Source organism: Lissotriton helveticus, chromosome 5_1 (assembly GCF_964261635.1).
Source record: "Lissotriton helveticus chromosome 5_1, aLisHel1.1, whole genome shotgun sequence".
Classification (NCBI taxonomy): Eukaryota; Metazoa; Chordata; class Amphibia; order Caudata; family Salamandridae; genus Lissotriton; species Lissotriton helveticus.
The window spans coordinates 1,771,200,803-1,771,228,403 of NC_136065.1; the positions used below are offsets into that span (position 1 = coordinate 1,771,200,803).

Below are 27,601 nucleotides of genomic sequence, written 5' to 3' on the forward strand. Positions count from 1 at the left end.
AACGATTGGCTATTAAGGACTCTCAAAATGCAACGTATGTAGGTTTTATAATAATAATTGTGATTCCAAATTTCCTTAATTGTGAATCGCAATTAAGGAATACCTTCCCATTCATTCCTACGGCCCTAGAGGCCCATAGGAATAAATGGGAAGACATTCGCAATTTGCGAGTACCTAATAGGTACTCACAAATTGCTAATGCAATTTCAAGGGTGCCAAAAGGACACCCTGTAGCACCCCTGAAATCTGCATGTGTGCACATTTGGTGCACATACATGCCCAAAGGGCATGTATGCGTGCCACAAGGTACTTAGAAAAATGCAAAAAAGTGAATTTTTCTCGGAAATCGCAAATGACCACCAACTTGAAGTTGGTGGTAATTTGCGATTTCTTTAGGCTAGATCGCAAATTTTGTGTGCTTGCAAGATTGCATTTAAAGAATCGCAATTTGCGATTCCTTAAATGCATTCGAAATATAGGTAATCGCAAATTTTGCGATTCCTTATTTTGCAATGGCTTTTGGGATGATACATCACAAAAGGCTTTTTCCCATTCACAAGCGGGCCAATTCTGCAAATACCCTTGATACATCTGGCCCCAAGCACTGATACATACTTTTCCAAATGACAAAAAGCAGGAGAACGCCCATTTCACATACCCTTCCATTTGAAAATGGTTGCAAAGGCACTTTTACAAGTCAGAAAGAATGTTCCAACTTACAAAATCGCTTTTGTTCATTGTGAAAAGCCCCATTGGTATTGAAACTCAGATTTTTTGAATCGCAGGGTTTACACCCGCAAAAAGGCTGTCATCTGACCTAAAGAGACTTAATTTAGGGAGCTTCTAATGATAAAAGAAGGGTGTTCTTCATTTAGCCAAAACCTCTCTTTTCGATTTTCGGCAAAGGACAAACTGGGAAATTCCAGATTGTATCACACAAGCCGGCCAACACCTCTTATCATCGCTAATTAAAGAACAACTTTTCACCAGATTACCCTGTTCTATGCCATGTTCGGCTATATGTGTTTATAATTATATTAAAGTGTTATATGGACAAGTACCCTTAAGGATTTTCCTGGGGCAACCGAAATGACCAAAAGAATTGTGAAATCAGAAAAAGGGTATGAGATTGCAAAAGTTAAAGCAAAGAGAGCTGCTGAAAGAATCGATGCATTTAGAGAGAAGGGAAAGGAAGACAGGATATCCTTTAAAGAAAGGCAGTGTACTCTATAGAATATGCTGCAAGACGAAACATTTTCAAAATAGAAAGCTGGTATGGAGGTCAAGCGAGCTTAGGTGCAATATCAAAGTAGCTTGAAGGAAACGGCAATATTTCAAATTATATCAGAAGAATCAACAAAAAACAATATAATCTACTAAATGTACTAACTAGGAATCAATTGAGCTTCCTTTTTTGTAAACTTGTAAATCATTTGAAATTTTAATGAGGTCAAAGTTATTTGCACCTATTAATAGTGCCGGTCCAGCTCATGAGGGAGACTATCTTATTCCACGTTTCACTATACCACAGGGAGAGTAAGGTACAAAAGTATTTTCATTCATAAACTAGGTTTAAAGACAAAAATGTATGGATTTACACGTGCTAGATTTTTTTTTACATAGAGAGCCATAGCCGGAGTAAATGCTTTTACACATGCGTAATTGTACACCTCAACTCCGTACAATTATGCAGGCGTAAAATCTACGCAAGTGGTGGGATGAGGGCATGCGTGGTTTGCCCTGTGAATTTGTGACCACCTACATACTTGGCACGTTGTGGGAATTCACAAACTGCTATCTGACCATTTTCCACCGTGCAAAAAGGCGGTAATTTTGTTATGTAAAAAACTGCATTAAATCTGGTTCAGGTTGCAAAAGAGAACAAATCCCCCAAACTCAGGGAGCTGTTGGGAAAGAAGTATTTCCACAGTGAAAATGTTTCCTATATGTTGAAAAAAGTGCGCAATTGTACGTTTACTTTACACTTACATTTGCCAATGGGCAATTGTACTGTGCGTACAACTAAGTATTATGCACATGCTAACGGCTGAAATAGTCACACGAAGCGTGAAGACACACATACGCAACAAAAAATTCAATAAAAAAGTTTCTTGCTCGCTCAACATATTGATCAAGAATAAACCCTAAAAACTGAAAATATAGAGGGAGCAGCGTCGAGACGTCTCGTTTAAACAGAAACAATTGTAAGAAAGTGGTGGGCCGCAAAGCACGACAGCTGTACAGAGAAACAGACTGTGTTTTTAAAATCGAATAGACACTACAATCCGAAAGGGCACTGCTTTGGCATTTGACGGCTAGTTCATTTTAAGGCTCACATAAAGCTTTAGGATCTTAACGTAGGACTACCTATCTAAGGGCCATTTTTCTGACTTCCAGGTGAACTGGATGCTGTTTTCTAAACTTTTATCTTTTTCGCATTGAGGGTTCGAAGACATCTTTTTGTCACAGAGGATTTTGAAATAAAGTAAGGGGAATACTGTTTAATCCCTGTGGAAATCTAAATGAATTCATGGATAAAGTTTAGGAACGTTTCTAAAACAGTCTGGGACCTATGGAATGTATTTTAAAGTTATACAGTACAGAGAGCCCGGACCTTTATAAGGTGGGGGCCAAGTTATTGCAACTAGCAAAGTTACTTTGCAACAAAAAGACTTGGCAAACTGGCTTGTCATAGTCAAACTACTGCCTCATAAAGCGATAATACGGCACAATTTAGCTCATAAGATAAAAAGCCCTCTAAAACCCTTATTTTTGGGATGCTTAAGAGAAAATGCAAGGTAGAATTTTTCTATATGCTATAGCAGTTAAGTGAGCATTTATGGAAGAAACTGCACGCCACACTTTGGGGCATATTCACAAGAGAATTGCTAACTCCATGCTCTGCAATTTTGAAAATGCAGGGTTGCGTCGTATTCACAAGAATGTGGCGCACGCCTGCGTTTCCCCAACGCTAAATCTAACTGCCTAGCGCCAACGTAGGCCCCCTTGCACAATAGTGCAAGGGGGCCTGCGTTGGTGGGAATGATTGCTTATGTCCAGATTGGCGAATTGTAACTTCTATGTGTGCTGCATTGTGCAACACACATAGAAGTTGAAGATCATAATTTTTAATGATTGTTTATGTGCAGGAAGGGACACCTTCAAGCACATGAACAATCATTCATGGCGATTTGCTGTTTCTATGTGTGCTGCACAATGCAGCACACATAGCAGCATTTGTGCTGCACACATAGCAGCACCAAAAACGAGGTGAAATTAAGCATTTCTCCTCTTTTCGCCATGTTAAGACCAGGTTTTCTCTGGTCTTAATTTTGGCGCTGCCTTACATTTACGCCACTTTTGTAAATAGAGGGCACCATCAAAATCAATGGGTGTAGCGCGGAATGCCCACCACAACACCCATTGCACGCCCCATTCAAGCTAAGTGTAGAGTGAAAGGGGGCCTTATTTACAAGGCATCGTTAATCCACATTAAGTGGTTTAACAGCGCCTTGTATATGACTGATTGATTGATTGATTGATTAGGACTGACAAATACGAAATATCGAAGTTTCACTGCCTTTCCAGTTTCTCTAACTTAGATGTCATTGGTGCACTTTATATTAAGATTCGCCTTAGACTATGCTTCTCCAACGAGTAGCTTGTGAGCTACTGGTAGCTCTCCAGCTATCTGTAAGTAGCTCTCCTGTGTGCAGCCCTGCCTACTTAATTTGAAGCTTTTACTTAGTTGAATTAATATATGGAAATCAAAAGTAAACAGTGTGTATTTGAGACAAAAAATGTGTATTTTAAAAGCTCATGAGCTGATATTTGGCGAAAAATAGTTGGGTATCTAAAATATATTTAAAGCTGATATTTGAGGGATAAATCTTGTGACGATTGGGAGACTTATTACTAACAGTATTACCATGAGCCTCTCGGATTGCAACTATAACTGTTATGTGTTACCCAAGTAAAGGCCTTTTTACATTACTGCTGGCAACCCTACTATGCACGAAGGTGATCACTGTTAATAATCTTTCCTAAGGAGGGCAGTAAACCAATCTTGTCTGATGTTGTCCCTATTGCAAAACTAACATTAGCAACTAACGATGATTTTAATTGAACAAAAGTTGCTCTTAGTACAGGAATTCAAGACCTCTGCCTTAGACACTTCAAATATCCAACACGCCATCAAGGTGAGGATAGACAATATCTGCAAAGCTGTTGGAGGAGGTTCATGCAAAGAGAATAACACCTTATTCAAAAGTGCACTCTTTTACTTGATTAATGTCTTTCAATGCGAGCTAAGTCATACATCTTTTGAACTGTGGCAGTTGGGACTTGTTGAAACTGATGAGTAGAGCCAAACTTTGCATGTATTTCACTGTTGTCTGGAAATCCTGCAGAATGAGGTAGCAGTAAGAAGCCAGTTGTACAGATATGGGCACAGGAACATCCCTTCTATTATGAGATAGCGCTGCGAGGTGTTAGATTGCGCATTTTGTTGTCAGTCTGTTAACCAAACATCATCTTCTCTATGGACATTAGGTAATATTTTTTCTTTTAGTTGTGCATTTGGCATGAAATATATTATGCAGAATCATGATCAGCAAAGCATGGGGTCCTATGGCACTCAATGTATGCTAACGCCTGCAAAGTCTTCTTTGCCTGCATCTAGTAGATTTAAATAGTCAATTGAAAGCGATCAACAGCTGAGAGGATTGAAGGGCCTTGCAGAGTCCTTGTGCTGCACTGTTTAAGTGTAATGTCAGATCTGGGTCTGATTTAAACTTTGGTGGTAATGGAAAAGACTCCAATTTTGAAGAAAATGGGAACAGTAGTGCTCCAGGTTTTGAACTACCACTCAAACCGATGTTCATTAAAAAAGGTTTGAACCTAAACAGTCTTATTCTGTCTCCTTCTTTGTAAATAAATCACATAGATTTGTCTTTCTTGGATAGAAGATCTTTGAGAGCTAAATCAGTGAGACAGAGAGACCAGTTCAACCATAAATTCCTTGGCAGTGAACATCTTGCCACATTTGGTACCTGTTGGCTTTAGCACAATATAAATATGTGCACAATGTGGTACTGTGTGGCTGCTTACCGGTACAAATCTCAATGGTGTATACACTGGTGTCAAGAGTCTTGACATTGCTCAGGATGGGGATTTTTTCTCTTTGATGTTGAATACCTTGATATTCAGTGCTTCAACATGGGCAAATAGTCTGCAAGCCATGTTTTTTTTAACAATACAAGATGTACCCCATAACCAGTAAGAATAACTCCATCAGTTTTTCCTTCACTTCTTCTTTGATCCCCCTTTCTAGGAGGGTCAAAAAATAATTTTAGAAAGCTTAAACGTGAAGGTAGCAGATCACTTAAGCTTTTTTGTTCACTGAGAACCACAACTGCAGATTCGGAGGAAATATTCCACACCTCTTAGGGGAATTCCTGCCTGGTCTTTCAGTGTCATCTTCTACTTTTTCTGACATAGTTTAAATGCTTGAATAACGTGGTTCAGAGGAAAGCAAAAGATGCAAATGCATGTGGATCTTTTGCTGACTTTTGATCAATACATAAATTAAACTTTACAAATAGTGATTACACCCACCCATAAAGGGGGGAATACATTGGATCTGATCTTCTCTAAAGCACAGGCTTTGGGAGCAATTGAAATTCTTCCGGTCGGCTGGTCCAACCATTATTTGGTCAAATTTCAGATACTAGACCCTAGAAAGGTACACCCAACCACTAGGGAGGGAAGGGCGTTTAAGAGTAGAGATTGGAAGGGACTTTTAAAGAATAAGATCACCTCATCCTTGTTTTTTTCCTTTGACAAGGATTTTAATAATGGGGGTCAGTGGAGGACAACTATATAGACTTTTGTGACCAGATTGAAACTAGGTTAGACCAGGTCGCCCCCATGAAAACGTTTAAGAAGACCGGCAGGCCATCGACCTGCTGGTATAATGATCATCTTAAATCCTTAAAACTGATCTGCCGACAGGCAGAGAGGAAATGGAGGAAGGCTTACTCGGATGAGGATACATTTGTATGGAAGGCTGCAATGGTGGACTATAGGAAGGGAATTGATTCAGCAAAATTAGAATATTTCGCTAATAGTGTCTTAAATTCTAAAAATCAATCCAGAAAATCTTTCAAATAGTTAAGGATATGACGGTCCCTGAATGTACTCAATCCACAATCCCGCCAAACAATATTATTGATGGCCTGAGGGCGACTAATGTTTCTAGGAAAGAAGGCTTTACCATGGAAACCGATGGGCCACAAGATAGAGGAAAGGTAAATGGGGTAGAGTCATATTCTCTGGCCGCCCTGAACCATTTGAGCCTTTCTCGGAGGAGATATTTAACAGAACTGCTTTGGGTGTGTCATCAGGTTGTCCTTTAGATCCTCTTCCACACAAAATTTGGAAGGATTTGGGTTCTGAGCTCTTTTCCATTTTGCGGCAGATTTGTAACAGTTCTCTAACTTCTGGATTAGTGCCAGCGTGTTGGAAACGGGCGGTGGTTACTCCGCTCTTTGCCCCACTGCCCATTTTAGCAATCTTTGGCGGAGTTTGGGGGCTGAGCAGTGACCCTGAGAACGGTGGGGACCCCTGAAAAGTGGGGGTGCCTGCGGAGTGCAGAGTGCGGCCGATTGCCCTACCGGGGGAGCTGGTGGTGCCCGGCGGAGGCCTTGGAAGTTGCAGAGCACGCCATTTTGGGTGATTGACTGGCGATAGCCCCTCGCGCCCTGGTCCCGGCTGTGGGCTAACAGCGGGACCCGGCTGGAAACCGGTCAGCGGAGGAGGGTGCCGGAGTGCGGCATCGCCGGAGGAAGCACCGCGTCAGCCCGGCGGACTCGGGTGCCTGAGCGAAGGTCGCAAGGCCCGGTGTGGCCTGCGGAAGCCACGGTCTGCAGTCGCCTTGGACCCTGGGAGCTGACCGGGTGAGCGGGTCTGGAGCTGCGGCCTCCTGAGACAGTAGGGAGGCTCCTGGAGAGCGGAGGCTCCCGGCCGGATTGCTGGTGGCCTGCCTGGAGGCCGGGGCGGCGGAGACACGAGGTGGGCTGTCCTGCGCGCCGGCGGCCCGGCAAGTAGCTGCGCCCGCCATTTTGTGCCCCTTACTGAAGCGGAGGAGCTTGTAGCGGGAAGCCTGCCTGCAGAGGAGCACGGCGTCGGACTCGGGCTGCATGGAGGGCCCAGGAGGAGTTGGCGTGAGGCCCAGAGGCCTCGGTGAGCGGTGACTGTCGGGGGCACCGGAGCCCGACGCCGAGGTGAGCAGCGAGGGGCAGTGGACTGCTGCAGGCCCCCCGGGGGAGAGACGCGGCACGGATTCGGGCCCTTGATGGTGGAGGTGGGCCTTGCCTGGCCTGCAGACGCTGTATGGTGGCAGACAGAGGCGCTATTGGCCACAGCGCTCTGCTTGCTGGTCTGGGGCCCCGGTGCAGCAGCTTGGAAGTTGGGCTCTGGCTGAACGGAGAGCCCGTGAAGTGGTGGTGTGGGGGTGCTGAGGCCCTGGGAACCTAAATCAGAGACAGAACCAGAGGCGCAGTGAGCGGCGAGGGGAGACAGGCTGCTACGAGCTTCTTGGGGGTGAGGCGCGGCGCGGGCCCTTGGTGGAGAAGGTGAGACTCACCCCGACTATAACCGCGGACACAGCGCTCTGCCTGGTGGTTTGGGGCCCCGGGCGTCATGTGCTGCTGTCCCCTGGGTCCCTGCCCACTGGCCCCCTATCCACCTACACTGCAGCTGGGAACCTGCCCTGAGTTGCCGGGCTCTCTTCAGTGGTCGTGATATGACTGTGTGCCCCCGAAGCATTCCTCAGCGCTGATATGGGGTGGTCCTGGGAGCCCTTGTTTCCGCTGCTTGTGCTGTTGCTGCCTGGGGGGTCCAGTGGGGCCTGACAGACTGGGTGGCCTATACATTGCTGTCGCTTGCCGCTTTGGAGCTGCAGTCTGAGACTACCACAGGAGAGGCGAGGGGCTCTGAGGAGGCACGACCTGGGGCGGAACCCCCCTCTCCTCTGCTTCTTTGGGCCTACTGTGCTGCATCCTGACCGTACTGCGCGGAGCGCGCTGACGGACCTAGGCCACAGACCTGGCAATGACACTGTCCAAGGGGGGCAGAGTGGACTCGGCGGCGACATCCGGGGACACCTCGGTGGTAGCCATGTGGGGCAAGGCTGGAGCGGGGGCACCAACTGAGACTCCCTCACAGTCTGCTGCGGACTCGCCGCCGGTGACACAGGCCTTTATGGCCTCCTTCATGTCCGAGCTCAAAACGGAGATAGGCTCCCTGCGTTCTGAAGTGCACTCATGTGTCAAAGAACTGCGAAAGGAGGTCACCGAGCTGGGAGATAGGGTTGATGGGCTTGAGAAACTGGTTGATGCGCGCACGGAAGACCAAGAGCAGCTGTGGCAGAGAGTGGCGGCACTAGAGGAACAGAACATTGAGCTACAGGTCAAGCAGGAGGACCTTGAAAACAGAAGCCGCCGGAACAACCTCCGCATTCGGGGTGTTCCACTTAAAGCGGAGGGAAACGTCATCATGACCTATGTAGCGCAACTCCTCCACGAGGTCTGGGGGGATGAGGACGCCTCTACCCCGGGACCTGGGGATCAGCAGGAACCAATGCCTCTACGGCTCTGACACTGCGGACGTCACCTCTGCCCCCTGGATCCGGCGGTGAGATGTACGGCTGCTATGGCCACCCTTATGGAGCCAATCTATCCACACCTCAGACGTCGGACAGGATGCTTTCCCGGGATTGCCATGGCGCACGACTCTTACCGCCACTGCAGGGAACGACTCTGATCCCCTTGCTGCGCGAATGTCCTGTGCCCTCTGATGCCTGTAGGCATCCCTTCTCGACGACGATGCTGCAATGCAAACCACAAAGGATGGGCCCTTCTCGTACAGCTCTCGGGGCGCCCCCGGTCCCACGGAGTCCAATTTAGTCATCCTGAATGGGCCGCTCCGTGAGGTCATATGATGAACAGGCCCACATTCTCCTGGAGTGTGCAAATACATGACAACCCCCTACTTCAGATCGGGCAGCAGGGGTAGTGGGTCCCGGGGGTTGCTGTCTCCTGGGTTTTCTGTAGGTGTTCCCCCATACTGTCCCTTAGGAAGTGACATTCCTGAGTGCGTCCGAACCCTTGGGTAGAGGATGCCCAGTGACTGGGACAGTCCACCATGGCCCTGTTGGCCTTTGTTGACCTTTCTTGTTAGACGGCCTGCTCGGCTGTTTATGGAACTTCTTACATATGTCTCTTTTCTTATCCCCTTTCTGACTTTCTCTCTTTTTCTCCAGCTTCTCTTCGTGTGCGACGGGGCAGGACATGAGTGGTTGGGGGGGTAGGGACGCCCACACATATCCTCTTTCTGGAGCCGCAGGAGTGGGGGGCATGGGCGGACTTTAGCTGCTGCGCGCAATGGCTGCGAACTCTCCTGGAGCCCTGAAGGTCTTGACGCTCAACGTTAAAGGTTTAAACTCCCCTAATAAGCGTAGGCAGGAATGGCGTTACCTTCTCCAACATTGTCCTGATATTATATTCCTACAGGAAACGCACTTGCTGCAAGCGGACACGAAGCATATGGCGCACTCCAAGTACCCTGTCCAATTCTGGGCTGCTGCAGACACTAAAACGGCGGGGGTGGCAATAATGTGCAGGGCTGGCTTCAGGCGGGGAGACACGGGGCCATTTAAGGGTGGAGATGGGCGCTTTCTCAAAAGCTAAAGTGCAATTGGGGAGGCGCCAGTTTACCCTATGCAACCTCTATGCACCCAACCAGATGCAAGACAGATACCTCGAGACACTTCTGCGGGAACAGAACCCGTGCGGAGACCCCTCTTAGATTCTGGGAGGGGATTTCAATCTAGTCTGGGACCCGGACATGGATCGTAGCGACGCCACGTTCAACGGCACTGGGGCTATGTCCTCCGCGTTACGTAGGCAGATCTCAGAGATAGGGCAAATAGATACGTGGCGCTATCATTGCCCGGGGCTGCGGGATTATTTATTTTACTCGCAAGCCCATCGGTCGTACTCCCGTATAGACTTTCTATTTGCCTCGCTGGATCTAGTGCGCGACATGGTGGGGACCTCTATATTGGACATTTCACTGTCCGACCACGCTCATGTTGAGCTGCTCCTACGGGACCCAAATGTGTGCGCCGGTCGTGAGACACGTTGGTACCTGCTGCCGAGCATCCTACGAGACGCTGCGGATGTCGACAGCATCCGGGAGGCCATAGACTCCTATTTTGCCTGTAACGACATCCCGGAAACCCCCTACCCTGTGATCTGGGATGCCTTCAAGGCGACGATCCGGGGTCATATTACTTCTCTGACGATAGTGCAGAGGCGTGAAGCTGGTAAGCTGGAAGTAGACCTGACGAAGGATATCAAAAGGGCTGAGGTGCAGGATCGAGAGCGCTCCACATTAGAGTCTAGGAGGTGGCTAGCCAACCTCAGGGGGCAGCTTCGGCTTCTGCGCACCAACCAGGCAGAACACTCTCTGCTGGCGCTAAAGCAGAGATATTACGAGGGCGGGGACAAGGTGGGGCGGTTGCTAGCGGGGAGGCTCTGAGTACGGGCGGCCAAGGCCCACATTTCTAACGTCCAGCTCCCAGAAGGAACCAGAGCTGTCTCGGAGAAGGCTAAACAGGATGCTTTCCTGGGATACTACACCACCTTGTATGGGAAAGAACCCATCTCGGCAGACGCGCTAGCGACTGTCCTTGATAACTACGAGGGCACCCCGTTGCCTCCGGCCTGTGCAGCGGAGCTAGAGGGCGCTATCACTGCGGAGGAGATTACGGCGGCAATTAGGGACCACCCCTTGGGGAAAACACCAGGGCCAGATGGTCTGCCCCTGTCTTTCTATCGTACTTTTGAGGCCCAACTTCGGCCCTACCTCTTGAGGCTGTTCAACTCCTTCACGGATGACGTAGGTCCGTCCCCCGATATAGGCATGGCCGAAATCTCGCTGATCCCGAAGCCCGGGAAGGACCCCACGATGTGTGCATCCTATAGCCCTATCGCTCTACTGAATTCGGACCTTAAAATTTACACCAAACTTCTCGCCAAACGCATGGACCCTTACATGCCGGGACTTGTAGACCCTGACCAGACTAGGTTCATCCGTGGCCGACAAGGAGCGGATAATGTTCGCAAGCTTGCGCAACTCGTGAGGAAGGTCCACCACTGGAAAATCCCAGCATGCCTTCTGTCACTGGACGCTGAAAAGGCGTTTGACCGGGTGGACTGGACCTTTCTCAGGGCGATCCTTGTCAAGTTCTGTCTGGGCCCGCAGATGATCACCAGGATTATGGCCCCATACATAGGGCCGCAAGGCAGGAGCCGGGTCAATGGCCGTTTGACACCGCCGCTAGATATTCACAGGGGCACGCGGCAGGGATGCCCCTCTCACGCCATATATTCGCTCTTGCAGTGGAGCCCCTTGCGGAAATGATACGCAGCGAACCGGGCATTCACGGGATCGTGCATGGCGGACGGGATAATAAAGTGGCATTATTCGCGGACGACCTCATCCTCACGCTTACTAGACCGCAGGAGTCCCTCCCAACCCTGCACAGGGTGCTTTGCCTCTACGAGGAGGCCTCTGGTCTTAAGATCAATCACGACAAGTCCTGGGCCCTCAACCTTACCATCCCGGTGGAGGAGCTGCCCTCCTGAGACAGCTTGCACCCTACCAGTGGGCCGAACACCATATTCGGTACCTAGGCCTCCTCTTGACCCCCACGCTGGATGCATGATCTTCGGTAAACTGGCGGGAATGCCGGAAGGCGGTCCTAGCAGACCTGCGCAGATGGAAGCCCCTGATGTTATCGTGGCTGGGTAGGCTTAACGCTGTTAAGATGTCGATCCTTCCCTAAATCCTTTATGTGTTTCAATGTCTCCCTACCCCGATCCGGCTACCCAGCATACGGAGTCTACAACGCGAGCTCACATCCTTTATATGGGAAGGGAAACGACCCCGCTTCTCACAGAAGATCCTCATGGCACCGCGGGACAGGGGGGGACTGGCCTGCTCTGACCTAATACACTACTACTGGGCCTCTCATCTCCGCTTTGTGGTGGAGTGGGGAGTGCGAGAGAGCGAGAAAGGATGGTTACATATGGACCGGGCAGTGACGGGGCATACCATTTGGGGACTGCCGTGGCTCCATCGAACAGCCTGCTCTAAGAGCGCTTATATGGCAGTACCCACGAAGACGGTCCTCGATATATGGGACAGTGTGGCCATATCCAGGGGGCTCACCACGTTTCCTTCCCCGCATACTCCCATTGCCGGGAATCCGCATTTTACGCCAGCTTTTAAATCCAGGGCGTTTGATAAATGGACGCAAGGGGATTGTAGAGTGATCTGCAACCTCTACGACGGTGGTACACTCAAAACCTTCGACCACTGTCGGGAGGAGTACCGAGTACCAGCAGACGCAAGGCTGCAGTATGCACAATTGCGCCACTGGGTCTCGGACCGGGAAATGGCTCAGGCAGCCACACGAGACTTTACCCCTTTTGAAAAGCTGGTGCGCTCCCTGGGGGACCTAAAAAGATTGATCTCTCAAATCCTGCAACACCCGCCGACTGAACCTTCTCACCAGTATCAGCGCCAGTGGCAGTTGGCGGTTGGGTCGGACATTACACCTTCACAGTGGGACAGACTGTGGAGAGGCATAACCAAGGTTTATCGGAGCATCCCGCAGAGGGAAAACGCGAAAAAGCTCCTGACCCAGTGGTACTACACGCCCTCAAGGCTACACAAGATGTTCCCTGCGACTTCCCCGTTGTGTTGGAGGTGTCGGTCAGAAAACTGGAGACTTTGTCCATATATGGTGGGCGTGCCCGATCATAACTGTCTTTTGGAAGGAGGTTCTCAGCCACATTAGGGGGGGTCCTAGGGTTTCCCCTGCCTGAAGCCGTGAGCAATATTTTACTTGGAATTAGGCCCTCTACTCTCAAGGCACTTACCAGTAGTGATTGGATCCTAACACTCCAAATGCTGGGGACGGCCAAACAGCTCATAGCGCTATACTGGAAAAGGCCTGAAGCTCCCCCCGTAGCAGCCTGGTTCACACGACTTTGGCACGTCCTACCGATGGAACTCCTAACTGCGAGATTGCAAGCGAGAGACACACGCTTTGGAGCGGTCTGGAAGCCTCTAATCCGCTATCTCTGTTCAATAGAACATGCGCGCTGCATGCCTGTTAGGCTTAGAACCCTGCACCTCTTTGATGATGCTGCTGCCCCTATAGACCCCAACAGACTGCTCCCCTAGTTCACCTGCACGTCATAGAAGCTAGCTAGGATGCCCCCCCCAGGCTGACCCCCACGCGGCGTGAGCTTATCCAGTCCTCACGAAGACCTCTCTCTCCATTTCTACGCTTTCCCCCTGCCTCTTTCTTCTTCCTATTCTGCTCCTGGACCTTTTCTATGATCGTGGCACCCTGTTGGGCCGTTTACAGTATATTAGATCAATCTTCAGATGCATCATTCCCAAGGGCCGCGAGATCTGGGTTGTATACGTACCATGTTGTTATGACAGCTTGTATTAAGCCATGCCGCCGGCCCCGCTGGGGTTGTAGGCAAGGCGCTGTGTTCAATAGTTCATTCTGTATGGCACCTATGTTTGATTACTGACAATTGTCGCGGCCGGCCCCGGCCTGGAGTTGTAGGCTTAACGCTGTGTTTTTGAGACCCTATTATGGGTGTGGTTCTTTATAATAAAACAGACTTGAAATAAAAGCGACACTCGACCCAACCTGTGCTGGTAACTATAGACCAATTTCTCAGTACCATATCCTATTAAAATCATCGAACGTCAGGTCAGCAGAACTTTGTCTCAATTCTTGGAATCTAACTCTAGGTTAAATGATGTCCAGTTTGGCTTCCGTCCTGGTCACGGAACGGAAACTGCTTTGGTGACCGTGTTAGATGACCGTCGATTGTGGGCAGACAGGGGACAATCTGGCATTCATATTTTGCTCGACCTGTCTGCCGCTTTCGACGCGGTCAACCATGATAACTTGCTGACCAGACTAGAAGAGATTGGGGTGTCAGGGATGGCATTAGAATGGTTCAGTTTGTATCTTTTCGGCAGGTGTCAGGCGGTTTCTCTCCCACCGTTTCAATGTAAATTCTCCAACGTCCACCATGGTGTTCCTCAGGGATCGGCCATTAGCCCTATTCTCGTTAACATCTAAATGAGACCCTTGATTGAAATCATAAAGGCACATTGTGTGAATCTGGTGAACTATGCTGACGACACTCAGCTCTTCTTCTCCTTAGAGGGGAATCAGTCAATTTCTCTGGCGACTTTTCATGACTGTTTGCATGACACTGCTCATTGGCTAAGAGCCAACTCGCTTCAATTCAATTCAGATAAGACTGAAGTCCTATACTGTATGGTGGGGAAAGTTCCTCCCCCTTTTCCTGACAATTTTTGGCCTTCTTCAGCTGCCCCGACTTTGATTCCAGCCAAAGCAGTACGCAATTAGGGTGTTATGCTCGACGCTAACTTAACCCTGGAAACACATGTAAATAAGGTGGTGGGGAACTGTTTTTCCTTGATCAGAGCTTCGAGAAAAATCCTTCCGCTGGTGCCTAAGACGGCCAGAGCATTGGTTGTTGGAAGTCTCATTCTCAGCAGGGTGGACTATTGTAACACCCTACTATTGGAGGCCCCAAAATCTTTGGTTGAACGTCTCCAAAGTGTCCAGACCTTTGCGGCAAAATTAGCATTTGCAAAACCGCAATGTTCATCAGGTTCGTGGCTCTTGCAGAGCTTCACTGGTTACCAATAAGGCAGAAGATTCAGTTTAAGTCCCTCTGCTTGGTTTTCAAGGCTCTGCATGGGGTTGGACCTAAACCCCTTCAGGAGACCTTTGTGTGGTATACTCCATTAAGGTGTCTCCGTTCCTCCACAGCCTGTCTGGTGAGAGCTCCAAAAATTCGCAAAGCCAAATCAAGAGGCAGGGCGTTCAGCTCTGCCGCTGCTAAACTTTGGAACCGCCTTCCTTTGGAAATTAGGCAGTTTCAAGATCTTCTGCAGTTCAGGAAAAAGGTTAAAACGTGGCTGTTCTCTAGAATCTGACAGTTAGGAGGGCTCCTCTCTCTGAAACTCTTTTTTGCATCCTCCTCTGACTGATGATTCACATACTATAGCGTCAAGATACCCGTAGGGTGATAGCTGCGCTTTATAAATATCACATACAATACAATACATCGTCAGCTATGGAAAAAACACAGACAAAGATCGCCCACAAAAAAGACTCTAAGAGAAAGATGATAAAATATTGAATTGTGACAAAATCTGACTGAAAATAGCCAAAAATAAACAAAAAAGACAGAACCCACTGTTCGGAGATCCGAATTACACAGAGTGGTGAAAAGAACTATTACAATAGCAGTGCCCTATAGGGTAGGAGCGTTCCTCCGGGAGCTAAATGTTGCAGTGCAATTTCTCTTTAAGACGTTGCTGCCTATAAGCCCACCTAATTTTTCTAGTTTAAAAAGTAGTATTACAAAACTTTGGAGGCTGCTTCCTTAATGTTGCTATTTTTTAGAGGTTAATTTGCAAAAATATGCCTTATACGTGTGAACAAATATGAAGGAGTATTCAGGGTAATGTACATAGGCTGAACTTTTCACTGTTCATGAATATCAGTGACGATCCCATGCTGTAGAAAGTATATTTTATAAATTTCGAAAAATTAGATACCATTACATTTCTCTAACCTTGATATCTTTCATGGAGTCACACGCTTGAATCTTCCTTATTGTCAAGTGGAAGTTGAAAACAACTTGTCATAGAAGCAATTTCGAAACAGTGCATGTTTAGTTGACATTTAACCTTATTTGAAACAGCTCAATCTTCAGCCAGTGGCGCTGAAGAGCCATGAACTCCACTCATCCCAAAGGCCATTACCTCTCAGAGCTTCAAGACCATGTGATGTATGGCTATAGAAATAGCAGAACAGGTGAGTAAAAAAGCGCAGAAGTGGGAGGACTGAAAGATCACTGGAGTACTGAAGTTACAGGCACATAACTAATTTTATTCTCCAGCATTGGATCTTTCAAAGATGTGTATGCTTGTATCAGGGCAGCAAGCAGCATTTCATTAGAGCAACGTGGAAAAGAAGGCTACCTTTTTAAAACAGGTTGTAAAATGTCTGGTGAGTGTCACAAGTTGCCATCTTGTAGATGTCCATGAGTGGCACTCCTGCATGCTAAGCAGAAGTCACCACTACTCCTCTTGTAGTGTGCCCCTACTGTGGTCGACAGCAGTCTATTGGCCTTTTCAAAGGTACTGCAATCCATATTGCAGGACCTTAGTTTGACCGAAGCTTATCTTTTAGTGCATGGTCAAAAGAGACACATCGTTAATCAGAGTTCCTGAAGTGTTTAGTCTTGGCTAGGTAACATTTTAAACAGCTATCCACATCTAGCGAGTGTAGGTGTATGTGTGCAGCATTAGGCGAGGCAGGAAAGAAAGACTTTAAAATGACAGGTTCATTTACGTGGAAATCTGCTGCCACCTTCAGCATGAATGATGGATTTTCGCAAAGAATCAGTTTGTTTGCCAAATTCGAGATATGGTTATTTTATTGTTATCATCTACAGTTCTCATATTCCCCTAGCAGCCATAAGGGTTAATAGTAATGCTGCTTTCCATGAAGTGTATTTAGATGCTACCATATATATATGGGTTTGAAGGGGCTCTTGATTAATCTTGAGAGCAGTGTTCAACTTTCATGGAACTAGTGGCGAGAAGAAAAGGGGTTGAACTGCAGTGCTGGATTCTAGAAATTGCTGAGGAACTTTGAGGAAACTATGGCGGAGGCTAGACTCCGCTAGGTGTAGATAATATGGGAACCATTGCTGATAAAAGGAGTGCAATGGGTGAAGCAGATCAGGCACAGAAATGCTTTACCTTCGCTTGATATGTTCTATTTGTGGATGGTGCTATGGCTTGAGCAAGGATCTTCATACAGCGGTCCAGAATGTCTTAGCCACAAACTCAAGGTGTTCAGAAGCCCTGCTGTCAAAGCTGGTGAACGCAGGTTTGGATGAAGTAGTTGGACTTTCTCCTGTAACAGGAGGATTGGAGGTGCTACTCTCAGGCTCAGTAGCTCTGAGTACGAGTATTGTCTGGACTAATGGAGTAAGCTGGGGCTACGACAATGATGGTAACTATCCATGGATCAAGGAACAATGTTGGAGACTTGTAAGTGAACATTGCGTTCCATGTCATAAAAAATGCATTCCCATTTTTTCCTGGTTGCCAGCCTCTGCCTGCTAAGCACCATCAATTCTTGTTCTCTCTTGTCATGAAAAGGGTTGAGATTTGGATGTCTTCACTGCTGAAACATTGAGTTCATAGGCCTCAGGTTGAATTCCCATTCATGGCACTCTACATCTAGCTTGCTGAGTGATTATGTTTAGGACGACAGGGAGGATTCAGCATGTGAATCTATGAAAGATCCAAAAGTGGAGAAACCGTTGTGATTTCCTTATGCTCATAATTGCTGGGTCTCCTGTGAGAATGCTGGTGAATTGGTCCCTTCTGGTCACCAAAAGAAATACACATATTTAGTTCTGTCCTTCCATATTAACACTAATTAATCTTCAGAAGGAAAGTCTGTTCTGAATTGCTCTGAGTTTGACTATGTTCATGTGGTGCAACTTCTCTCCGTGGTTCCAGAGATCACATACTGACAACTCTTGCAGGTACACTTCCCATCCTTACATGGAGAGGTCCTTGGTCATTACAAAGGGAAAATAATGGGAAGATAAGAAAATCCTTGAATCACATTATTTTTATTCATCCAGTAAGGGAGGGAAGACTCAAGCATGTGAATTTTTAAAACATGCTAAAATGCTGGAGAATATTCAAGACTTCGGTATTGGCTCAAACATGCTTTTACTCAATGCTGAACCACATAATAAAGCTGTCAATTTTAATTTAAGAGGCAGTTAATGAAAATGGTTTTAAGAAAGGTATTAAATATATAGAAGAAGCTATGTTCGATTATTATGTGGTACTGTAACTTAAGGTGTGAAGCAACTTTAAAATGAATGTACACGGAGTTCTTTAATACACTTCAAGAGATGACAACCTGACGGCTGAATCACTCTCCCTCATGAGCTGGACTCATTAATAGGTAACCGTACACTGAACATCAGATTTAACCCTTTGTAGTTCAATGTTATTCATTTAATAAACACAATACGCTTATATATTAGTTATGTATCGTTTATACCTTTTTAGTTCCTCCACCTGGAGTGTGAGTGATGTTGTCCAATGATCCAATCCTAGACTGCACCCGCTCCTTGAAGTCAAGTTTCTCTGTTTTAACTTCCACCTGCCCACCTCCTGTAATAGGAAACATTAATAGTCTATTAATTCTTCGGTTAATATTGTGTCCATGAATCAACAATCAAACACTGTAGCTCTTGCATTAGTTAAAATACATTATTCGTGGGGTACACTTGTTTTGACAAATGACAACTGAAGTGCACATCATTGCTACTACCATTTCCAAATATTACAAGTAATTAAAATACTTAATTAGAGAAAGTCTGTAGTAATTATTTTTAGGCACTGTAACAATCTTCCTTTCCTGTGTACTGCCATTAAAACTACAACACATAACGAAATATGGAATAACTTAACAGCAGATATTCTACATTGCTTCAGACCATATATTATCACATTATTCTTGGTCTCTACAAATTAGAATTTGTTTTGCTACAATCAATTGTTGGAGATACTAATACACCACATAGAAATAGTGGAAGGTGGCTTTAATTAGGAAATAATCTAACAAAAACAATTGTTTTTATCAGCATGATGTTACGGTTAGCATCACAGCAGAGAGGTACTGCACGTTTAGTGACTTGTACAGTAAACAGTCACCTGGAGGTATCATGGAGCTAGCACTATCGAACACTGAAACAGACTGACAGAGATGTGGAGAAAAGAGACCAATCAAAAGCCAAAACAATTAGCAGAACCGATACATTTTGATTTTTTGTCAAAAAGCGTGTCATAAAAATTTTGCAGCGGATCATGGGGGAGCTCCAAAGCTTGGGACACAAACTCCTAAAGGATCTCAGTCCACTCTGTTCCTTGGTATATATACCAAGGGGTTTCAGAAAAAGTAAAGAGACATGTTTAAGAGCTCTGGAGGGGGCATGATGCTTCAGTAGATTAAAAGAAAAAGAAACTTTGGATCTTTTGATAATAGGCTAGCTGCACCAAAGAACTTTGAAAAAAATGTGTTGTTTAAACAGCAGCTTGTGGACTGAGCGTTGAGCTGCTGATCTATTTTCAAACGTGAGAAGTCCAAATACCAGTTGACAAGTATATTATAGATCCTATGTATCCTATGCACTGCAAGGAGCACACGGTATAGGGCATTACCACAGCCTAACTTCACCAGGATGGGCGAGCCAACCCCTGTGGCATGCTTTTCCATGGAAGAAAGGGCAACACTTTTTCAGACTGTGAAAAAGGAGTACCACATCTAGAATCAAAGGATAACTGTTGGTTAAAATACACCCAAAGGTTCTTAGCTTTAGTCCCTGGAGTACAGAGGGTCACAAAGAGGTCAGCCATAACCTGCTAAACCAGACCAAATGGCCACCTGTAATCAGTCACCCATATACAGGACCTCAGTCAATTGTCATTGAGTTACAGGAACCAAAAGACCTTCCAGTCTTGAAAGGTGGATGGGCAATCCCAGACGTGCAAAATTGTATTCAGGGTCAAAATGCCGAACCGCAGGAGTAGTTGCAAGAAGTAGAAAATCTGAGCAAATTTTATGAACACTTGTAAAAAGGCTGGCCATATCCATTAAACAGGATTGAAGAAAGGGACAAACCCTCTGCATCTAATGAATAGGAAATAGGACCACTACCTGCATACACCACGTATGAAAGGATCTGAACCAGTCAAGGGTATGACCAAACAAACAAAATTACTGCCAAAAGGCTGATTCGGATGGTATGGCTGACCGTGTTGTAAGCCACTCACAAATCTAAACAAATTGAGCCAGCTGAAACAATGAGATCCCAAGAGTTTCAATTTCACCAAGAAAGGCTTCCATTGTATATTCTAGCAGACTAAAAGTCTTTATTCTGGCTGATAGCCATTTGTCCAGGTGTGGCTCTATAACTTTAGTAAAACTATCAAACTGCATTCTTTCATCAGTTCTTGCATAATAAATTATGCATTCATGTTAGACTGTTACAGGGAACTCCCTCACAAACTCCTTGTCAACTATAAGGAATGATGCCATATGTTATGCTGTGTTGCCATTAAAAGGTTTGAAAGGCAATGGATGGGCATTTGTACTTGTAACAATAGAATATATAAATGCAGTCGTTTGTCAACTTTGCTAATGAGACTTGTTAAAGTTTTCACAGAATATGCTTACACATAATTACACACAGATACGTCTTGTGCAATATTGAATTAGAATTATTTTCAAAATGTACTCAATTCTACAGGAATTAGTGATGCTGCCTTTCAGAACTACTGAAGTATACACAAAAGCATTGGCAGGAGGGTAAAACTATCTTTAAAAGGGGGAAGACATGCATGACACCAGTGGAAGATAAACACACAACATGTAGTATTTTGCATTAAAAGGAAGGAGGTACTCTCTTCAAGGTTTTGAAGGTGATCTTTCACAACTTCCTAAGGTAAATGGTCTCAAGTTCCTCCCTGTCTCAGAGGACTCTACCAGATTTTGAAGACAGCCATGCTTAAAATACTGTTTGTTGCTTCTAACTTTGCAACCAGAGCAAACATGCATGCAGCGTATGCTACACAAGTAATCCTGAAAGATCTCCAGCACTTATATGATTGCCTTCAGGAATCTGAGGATCCTACATTAATTCTCACTAAGGAGAAGTAGAGATTACAGGGCATTGGGTTCTGTAGATCAAGTCTTGGAAGCTGGATACAGCTAACAGATCCATGATACTAAAATTACTGTTTACAGGAGCAAAATATTTGGCTCCAAATTAAACAGAATGGTTCGCAAAGCTGTGGAAGAGGAAACCAATATAAAGCCATTTAAACTAGACACTGGCAAAAAAAAAATTCTTATCAAAGCAGCACCCACAACAATCTTAAGACAAGTGTCCCTTTCTTGGCCAATCCTGTGGTTGGAAGACAGTGTTTGCAACAAAAAGCATCCAGGCACGCCCCAGGATCAAGGTCAATCTCAGAAATGACTATCCAGAAGTTGGAGCGAGATTCATTCACTTTGTTCATACGTGCGAGGAATGTGTTTCAGATGCTGGGGTCCTCAGCATTGTCAAGAACAGATATTGCATTCTTGTTTTCTAACAGTCCTCAGGCATGCCTTTTCTACCTACCATATTACCAAAAGACGAGTCAAAGAAGCAGTCAATATTACTGGTGGTTCATGCCTTACTGCAAAATGGAGCAATAGTTTCAGTACCAGAGGATCAAAGACGAAGCCGATTCTATTCTACTCTGTTTCTTAATTGAAAAACAGATAGCCGATGTAGCCCCATCTTGCATCTTAAGTCCCTAAACAAGTGTTTCTTAGTGGAGACATTTCGGATGATTTCACTGCAATCAATCATTCCATTAATAACAGCGAGAGATTTCTTTGTGACTCGAGATTTGCAGGATGCCTACTTCTATGTGCCTATCCACCCAGAAAGTCAGAAGTTTCGTGTTTTCAGTAGGAGACCAGCACTTTCAGTTCCGGGATCTTCCTTTCAGCATTGCAACATCACCCATTCTTCACAAAGGTATTGGCAACGATTGTAGCATCCCTACAGTTGGATGGATTTACAAACTTTACATATCTTGACGAATGGTTGTTGTCTGCTTCTTCTCTTCTAAGGTGCAGGAAGATGTGGAGAACGTAATCAGAATGTTGAAACAGGTGGGATTTTTCATCAACTTCCAGAAGTCACACCTTCAACCTGGCCAGATCAAGACTTTTATAGTGGCCCTGTTCAGTTGGGTTACGTTTTTGTACCTCAGATCAGACTTGCAATCCAGGACAGTATTTACTTCCTATTCAGTCAGCCCTGGGTGACAGCCAGGAGTTGGTTAAAGGAGTAGGTTAGCGGAAACTACGGCAGTAGTCTTGTGGACATGATTCCATCTAAAGCCTCTTGTAAATGTTCTCTTACAACACTGGGCACCGAGCTCACAGGAGTTCAAACACCTAGTACCAGTGACCCCTCTGGTTCAACAAGCATTAGCTTGGTGATTCCAGAAACACAAGGAGTCCCACTCTGTCTTCCTCCTCCAATACAACATACCACAAATGTCAGCTTGTGGGCCTGGGAAACATTGAATCTCGGGCGAGAAAGGGGTGTTGATTGACAAAGGAGAATTTCCACTTTTCCAAATGGAGATAGTTAGCAGCGGTATGGTTGGTGTTACAGGCTTTCGCTCTTCAGTTGGAAAGCTCCTATTGTTGTCAGGACAAACAACCAGGTCACAAGGTCCTATCTGAACAGGCAAGACAGCATGAGAAACAAGGAGTTAAACCTGTTAACAGCAAATATATTTGCTTGGGTTGAGAAACACTTTCTAGCTTTTAGAGCTGATTACATCCATGATTGATTGAATTTCCAGACAAACAGTCTCAGCTAGAATCTTTCATCATCTGTAATGTATCATCTGTCTGTTAACAGTATGGGATACGATGAACAGACAGAAAGGTGAACCTCTCAGTGTTTTGCATGGAAACAAGTTGCCCACAAGACTGGCCGGCGGATGCCCTTGCAGTCCCTTGGCTTAGTGGTGTCTGTATGCCTTTCCTTCGATTCCACTCCTCCCGAGGGTGATTCAAGTGGAGAGGACATCACTGAGTCTGATGGCACAATTCTGGCTTCAACGTCCTTGATTTTTGCTTCTAATATCCTTATCCAAGGGGGAGTATTTCCTCTTCAGAGTTCCCTCGCCTGTCACCAATGCAGCTTTGACATCTCAGATTGACTGCTTGGAACCTAGGCGTGTAGGTTTACAACATCTGGGGTGTTTCGTAGCAGGTGGCTAAGGACATTCAAGCACCAAGCAGCCCATCACCTTTAGCTTCCTGCAAAAAGCTTTGGGGATCATTTCAGAAGTGGTGGGATGCCAAGGGATCTGATCCTATATCATTAGACCCCTTCGAGATCTTATAAGGTGTTTGGGATTGGTTCCTAGAAGGCCTAGGACCCCCCACTTCATCTTTGTAATGGGTGGCAATAAAAGCCCTAATATTAGGACAGGATTTTGTGAATATTTCCCTTGTGAGTAGGCTCTTAAAGTGCTTTAAAGGAGCATCAATACTTGTCCAGACTCCAACGTGGGACCTTTCAATAGTCTTAGGAGGGTTGCAGCAATCACTGTTTGAAGCTGACCAAATATTGTTGTCAGTGAAGATAATGTTCTTGATTACCATCTCTTCATCAAGGTGTTTGGGAGATCGGCGAGCACTGGTCATTTCCTTCCCTCTATTTTAGGTTTTTCTCTGATAGGGTAGTTCTTATGCTAGATCCTAAGTTAATTCTCTTTTCCATTTATCTCAGGAGATTATTATCCCAGTCTTGCACTCTGACGAGAACCCTCAAATATTTTCTTCGCTGGATGTAATGCCAGCTTTTTCCATCTGTCTGAAACATACTTAGGGTTTCAGGTGTTCTAATGCATTATTCATCACTTACGATACAATAAATATGGGCAAAAAGGTCACCTTGCAAATAATTAGTAGGTGGGTTCATCATGCAATTTCTCAGTGGTATACAATGCTAGGAGAATCCCATTTTATCTACTATTCATGAGCAGTTGGCAGAACTAGGAAAGGCATCCATACAAGAAATATGTGGGGCCACAACATGGTTCTCTCAGGCGTTAAACACTATAGATTAGAATTGCCTTATAATTATTTTTTATTGATTTTTTTAACCATCTTCCAAATCAACAATACTAACATTGCGACACTGCAAGGTTTTCCATCTAGTAACACAATAGTGAGGCATCAATGTGGTATTTGCATTCGAGGACTATTTCACCCTGCCCACGTGTCATGGTAAATTTACCCAAAAGGCACCAAGAAAGGTAACAAAGTGAAATAAAACATTAAACAGGAAAAACAATCGCAAACAAAAAGCAGAGGTGAACGATGCTAACAAAGTGTGACTGTTAGGAGCTAAGGTATGGCATAGTACCAGGTGAACGGCTTTCAATTTTATCTAAAAGTGATAAATCAGTGTGGGCATGCGCATTGTAATGGACCACAAGCAACATTTGCACCTCAATTGCATGGCGTGAGGGGTTACAGTACAAGAATGCTTTCTCCAACCCCTGCTTGTGCTCTCCCCTTGTAGTACATGCGTATACATGCCCTCTTACTTGAATCCAATAACGGATTCTTGGCCGCATGCCGTACGTTTCTATGCCTCTTTCACGATGGTCACTCATTATTTTTGTCTTCCAGTCATACTACATGAACATCCCATATCATGCCTGACAAGCTCCTGCTGTTTTTCTAATGATTACCATGACTCCCGCTTCAGCAATAACCCACCTTTGCACTTCCGTCCTAAGATTCGGGCCATCGCTGCCTCAAAAGACATGGCCATCCTGCTCTTTAATAATGACAGTGCCAGATCAAAAAATATACATAAGTACTTGTCACCTTTTCTACGTATCATCCACCCCAAAAGGCAGAGGTTTGGAATAGGTATAGGATTTTGCTCAGTGAATTCAGATATATGTTGCATCACCTCCCCCAATAGAGTCTGCAGTGTGGGACACTCCCAGGCCATATGTTAAAACCCGGCATCTTGTTGGTGGCACTTAGAGCACAGAGAGGGTGCCACCGCTTACATACAATGCAAGTGGTGTGTGTGAGATATGTTCAGTGTAAATAATTAAATTAGATAAATCCAAACCTGGTGTTGTGGGATACTGTTTTCACATATTCTAATGACACGCTCAATGTTTTGTCCGATATATTTACACCCGTATCCTGCTCCCATTTAAGTTTCACATCCACTGTCACTGCTGCCTGTTGCTCCAATAATGCGCCAAATAATGTGATGATTGCTTTCCTACTGTGTGTCTGAGTCAGGATGAACTGTAGTGGTCTTAAAGGCACCAGCTCCGAATATACCTGTTCCAATCCGACGCAGAAGGAACAGACAGCACTTGGACCAGTTAATTTTTAACCCTTAGATTTCACCAAAAGTGGTCAATAAGCTCATCAACATTTCCATAGAGGTACTTAGGTTGTGCAAATAAATGAGGACATCATCAGCATATAGGGATATTATATGCCACCGGTGACCAGCCAAATTCCCCAGTCAAGAGCTTGTGCCCTTACGAAGCATGCTAGGGGCGCCATGGCCATTGTCCTGGTGTACTGTTTGTGTCAGTGCAGGGAGCACACATATGTACATGGGCTCACGGTCCTGTTTGGGCAAGACCACTATCAGTGTGTCCTTCACAGATTACAGTAAGGAGCCTATCTCCTGGGCCACCTTGCACACCTCTAGTAACCTCTGTGTTATCATTCTTTTGTAAGTGGTGTAGAATACGAAGGGTAAACCACCCATCTCTGGTATGTGCCATGCCTGCCATTGCGCAATGTATCTCCTCGATACGCAGTGGTTCCTCTAGCTCCTGGTAAAGCAGTGACTCCCAGCATGGCCCCCTGGGGGAGACGCATTGGGTGCCTGACTCCCAGCGCGGTCCTCCGGTATGAACGCGTTGGGTGCTCGACTCCCAGCGCGACCCCCTGGTGTGAACACGTTGGGTGCGCGACTCCAAAACGCGCTGGGTGTGTGACTCCAAAATGCGCTGGGTGCGCGACTTCAAACAAAAAAAAAAAACTAATATTTTTTAAATATAAATCTATCTCATATGTTTAGATCTTGGGTGGCTCTAAAAAGAGCCCTTGTGTTTATTGGGAGATTTTAGTACCTACAAGTAAGTACCTATGCAGAGTCTAAAGTTGTTGAGAACGACTCTGTTACCCTCCTCAGTGAAATGTACACCATCTCTCCTATAGATGCCATCCATATTAAAACGCAGATTGTTGATGTAAATGACCCCATCCTATAATCTCTGAGACAAGCAGAAACAGCTCTATTGACATGTTTCCTAGCTTTCTCACTCTGTGGACAAAATTGATTGGACCAGTTCCATTTCTGTCTATGGCATATGTTAGAATAGACAAAGGCAGTTTGGGGGAAAAGTAACATCAACTCTGCAAAGGTGTCCTTCATTAGCATTTCCAGACCTACCCCAGTCAATGTGCCTAGGTCATTGCTACCACAGTGCACAATTATGAGGTCAGGGTGTTGGAGATGCAAAAAGGATTTCACCAATGGCATTAATTGTGTGCCACTTTAATCCTCTCTGTCCAATCCATTTAATGTCTACATTTGGCAAACCAAGGTCTTTGTCAACAACTCTGCTTTCAGCATACCCTTTGCACCAGAAAATATAGCTGTGTCCCACAAGCCAAACTCTATGCATCTTGATGGGAAATCTGGATGCACTCAGTAGATGTCTGTACATGAAAGTTTGTTAAATAAGATATTTCTAAAATGGTGGACCAGATGCAGTTTTAAAAAAGAAGAGAAATGATTGGCTGATTGAGAAAATTATACACTGAAAAATAGGGTGCATGTTTCAGTGTTTTAAAAGCATGTTTCTGATTGGTTAGTAAAACTTTTTGAAAGCTACATTATGTAAGATAATATCGTAGTTTGGAGAGTGAAGCACACTTGCTGTTTACATTTGTAACATTGTGTGCTGAACTTGTGACCTGTGCGTTCAGTTGAGTGTTCCATGAACTGTTACTATGGTAATAGGCATTAAGCAGAATGGGGGTAGGGTTGAAAGTTATGTCAATTGGCAGGGGTTGAAATGTGTAACCAATAGAAATGTGTGTTAGCTTTTGAATTAATGCGGAAAGCAATGTGATTTGATATTTACAGGTATATGTGTGCAGAATGAGAGGGAAAGTTTGCCATTTTTTGGTATTGCAAAGAGCAGTGCAGTACTTTCATTGTGTGAATAAGAAAATCTGGTGTGTGATTCAGGTATTTCATAATCTACAAATCAATTTAAAAGGCGAATTTTTATTTTGTGAGGTGTTCTTTGTGGTGCCTTTCTTTTTAATCATAAAATATAATTCATAACATTTGGAGTTAGTGAAATATTTTCTAATGAAGAAATATTTATTGCAGTATTTTGTAATGTGTTTAAATGTTTTTTAACATACACTTTGCATAGTATTATGCATGTTTTGGAATAGGGATTGCTAATTATGACCGATTGTTTTAATGTGCGGATATGTATATTAGTATTTTAGCAGTATGAGAATCCAGTCACTGTGTATGCACTTGGAGAATGAATCAAGCATTCATAAAAGCAGTGGAACAGGCAAATGAGATCAATGTATGCGGTCTCCTAACCCCTTCCAGACTACTGAGTCTCTCCTACTAAAGTCAGGTAATGGTCTTGCATGTCTCAAATCACACTGTGAGTCCGTGTCTAGTCTTAGAAT

At 45.2% G+C, this 27,601-nt stretch overlaps 1 protein-coding gene across 3 annotated transcripts in view; it reads right to left on the reverse strand.

The window, feature by feature from the left end:
• Window positions 1-27,601, reverse strand: part of MAPT (microtubule associated protein tau) — a 1,132,093-nt gene that overhangs the window by 139,695 nt on the left and 964,797 nt on the right. For all 3 annotated transcript variants that reach the window (XM_078645042.1, XM_078645040.1, XM_078645041.1), the window contains one exon: window positions 18,302-18,414. In XM_078645042.1, the coding sequence (XP_078501168.1) occupies window positions 18,302-18,414 (113 nt within the window). The remainder of the gene's footprint in view (window positions 1-18,301; window positions 18,415-27,601) is intronic.